The sequence below is a fragment of the Aspergillus aculeatinus genome, assembly GCF_003184765.1.
Source record: "Aspergillus aculeatinus CBS 121060 unplaced genomic scaffold BO66scaffold_10, whole genome shotgun sequence".
Lineage (NCBI taxonomy): Eukaryota > Fungi > Ascomycota > Eurotiomycetes > Eurotiales > Aspergillaceae > Aspergillus > Aspergillus aculeatinus.
The window spans coordinates 1-2,501 of NW_020291479.1; the positions used below are offsets into that span (position 1 = coordinate 1).

General features: G+C 51.5%; 1 protein-coding gene across 1 annotated transcript; it reads right to left on the reverse strand.

Annotated features, from left to right (window-relative positions):
* Nucleotides 1-216: 216 nt before the first annotated feature.
* BO66DRAFT_368580 (uncharacterized protein) lies at nt 217-2,354 on the reverse strand. The gene is made up of 4 exons (XM_025645341.1): nt 2,256-2,354; nt 2,000-2,202; nt 1,804-1,911; nt 217-1,743 (listed from the first exon to the last, which is right to left on the reverse strand). The coding sequence occupies exons 2-4, from the start codon at nt 2,198-2,200 to the stop codon at nt 574-576; spliced, it is 1,479 nt and encodes a 492-aa protein (XP_025506493.1). The 5' UTR covers nt 2,201-2,202; nt 2,256-2,354; the 3' UTR covers nt 217-573.
* Between the last annotated feature and the right edge of the window lie 147 nt (nt 2,355-2,501).

Sequence of the window (2,501 nt, forward strand, 5' to 3'; positions counted from 1 at the left end):
AAAAAAAAACAAAGCAAAGCAAAGACAATCAGCCAAAAGATAGAACGGATGAGCCTCCCCAGTCGTGCCAATCACTGGCAAATAAGAATCAAAAAAAAAAAAAAAAAAAAAAAAAAAAAAAAAAAAAAACACAAAACAACAACACCGAGCAAGTCCTGGGAATCACAAATCCAACACAATCCCTAGTATTAGTGTAACATGCCTTTTTTTTCCCTTCCATTTTTGGGTTTCTTCTTTCGCTCTAGAGAGAAAATAATGTAACAAAGAGCCAGCGCATTGTCTGCGCGTGCTGAAATTACCATGGGGGGAACTGCCACCAACGCTCAGCATTAATTTTACCTTTCCATGTCTAGAATTAATCAGGGGGGGGGAGATGATACGCCTCCCTCCATCCTCAAATGAACAGGGACTGGGGGTAACCCAGTATTTGTTGAGTCGAGCCGATCACGTTTGTTTCAGCTCTTGTGTCACGTACCAACAGTCTTGCTGTCGATTACCGCTCATTCATACTTCCCAGCGGACTTGCGCTTGCCTGCCAGAACAAACAACAACATTGGCCCCTTTTTCGAAGGGTTAGAAATCGCTGGGATGATGTAGCGGTGGTATCGGCGGTGCATAAATCACTGTATTAGGGCGGCAGACTGGCGTGGTAGTCATCGGTGGCCCATAGAGCCCCGGCCCGGGGCGCGTGTAGGGTAGCCCGTTCATCAGCACTGATGCTGACCCGTCTGTCTTGTAAGAGTGCTTGTCCCTCCTTTCGCTGCTGCTGTATACGTAGATGTCAGAGCCGGCGTCGGGAAGATGACTCTGCGCGAGCGTTCTCGTGGCTTGACCACCATCTCCACTTCCCCGAAAATCTTCGCTCGTAGTGGCCGTCTCCAAGCCAGCAAGTAGCCCGGCAGAGGAGGTCAGAATAGAAGGTGCACCCATGGTCGTGAGAAAAGGAGGTCCAAAGACCATGTCTTGCGCACTCGTCCTCGTCCGAGAGATGGGACTGCCGCCTAGGGCTTCGTCCGGAAACCGTTGAACTGAGGAAAGAGCATTATTGTTAGAGGCGGTGGCGCTTTTGTAATTCCAACCCACCCCGGCTCGATGATCTACGGTCTCGGGGAGCGTAAGAACTTCGGGCGTCAGTGTAAATCCAGCAGGACACTGTGCAGCCTGACTTCGACTCGTGGGGTCAGGAAGCGTCCGATCCACCCCTTGTCCCTCGACGGAGGTAGAGCTCATGGTTGGCACAATCGGGGGGGCATCGGTGATTTGACTTGGAGGTCCCGAGAACATGTAGGGATATAGAGGTTGAGACAAGGAACTCCCGCCCTCGTGTTCGGCGAACATGCCTGGGCTAGGGCTCCGGCCAAAGTACACGTTAGGATTCCACGCTTTGGGACTCAATGTGAGCCCACAATAATCCGCCATGACGGTCTGCGGTACCCCAGAGACCATGTACCCCGAAGTCTGAGGGCTGTACATCCCGGGTTCCTCCTCGTAGTGAGCGGCGTGGTCAACGCACCCAACCGACTGTCGACCAACGGGGAGCTGCGACTCAGCTGACCCACAGCCATAGCCGGGTGCCCGGGCGTAAGGGTTCACGCGCATAGTCGAAGGGTTCCCTGACGTAGTAGCTATCGTCTTTGGTGGCATTGACTGCACATAGGACCCATGTCGGTGAGAAGGGGACATCGTAGCATTCATCACTGGATATGGCCAGCTCACTCTCGCCTGCACCATCGAAGAATTGACCTGCGTTGAAAGTAAGCTCTGAATATTGCCCCCTAAAGTGTAAACGCTCTCTGGACTCACCCTCAAGAATTGACAATTGGCATTTCCAGAGCTGCGACAGTTGGAGCAGCCCTGCCCGTCACCGTTGTCGCCGCTGCATTTGATTTTTCTTTTTCGGCAACGATTACACTGACAACTCGTAAGTCATGACCTCTCCTTCGACAGTGTTGGAGGAGGCTGAGACAAGAAGAGGAAGAACAAGGGAAGCCAAACTTACCGCTACCTGAATGCGGCGGCGTGTCGAGTTTCGACTCTTGCTGTCGATCTCGGGACTGGGACTCTGACACCCAGCTCTATCAACCATGTCCTGGTAGCTATCGCCTCGACTGGTGCGCGTGGGTATCGGTAGAGCATCTCGCTTAGATTGTGAATCAAAGCCAACAACCTCCTCCTCCGGGGAGTATATAGAGTGAGCCATTACTTCATCCGTCAGCGTGGGCGAAAACCTTGTGTTTCCCGAATCCGAGACTCACATGTATTCGAGACAAGTTTACGGAAGGAAAAAAGCCTCTCAGAAGGTTACCAAGGAGCATAAAAAGGTCTATAGATCAGGGATTGTTGCAATCAAGACATCCGGTCCATCCCCTGAGTATTGAAAAAGGAACTAGGAAGGGTGAGAGGGCTGTAGCCGGAAGCAAGGCCAGTTTTAAGTCCATGTGTTAGTGGTGTGTATGGATTCTGAAAGAGAGCCTGGACCTTCACCTGTTTTTTTTTTTTTT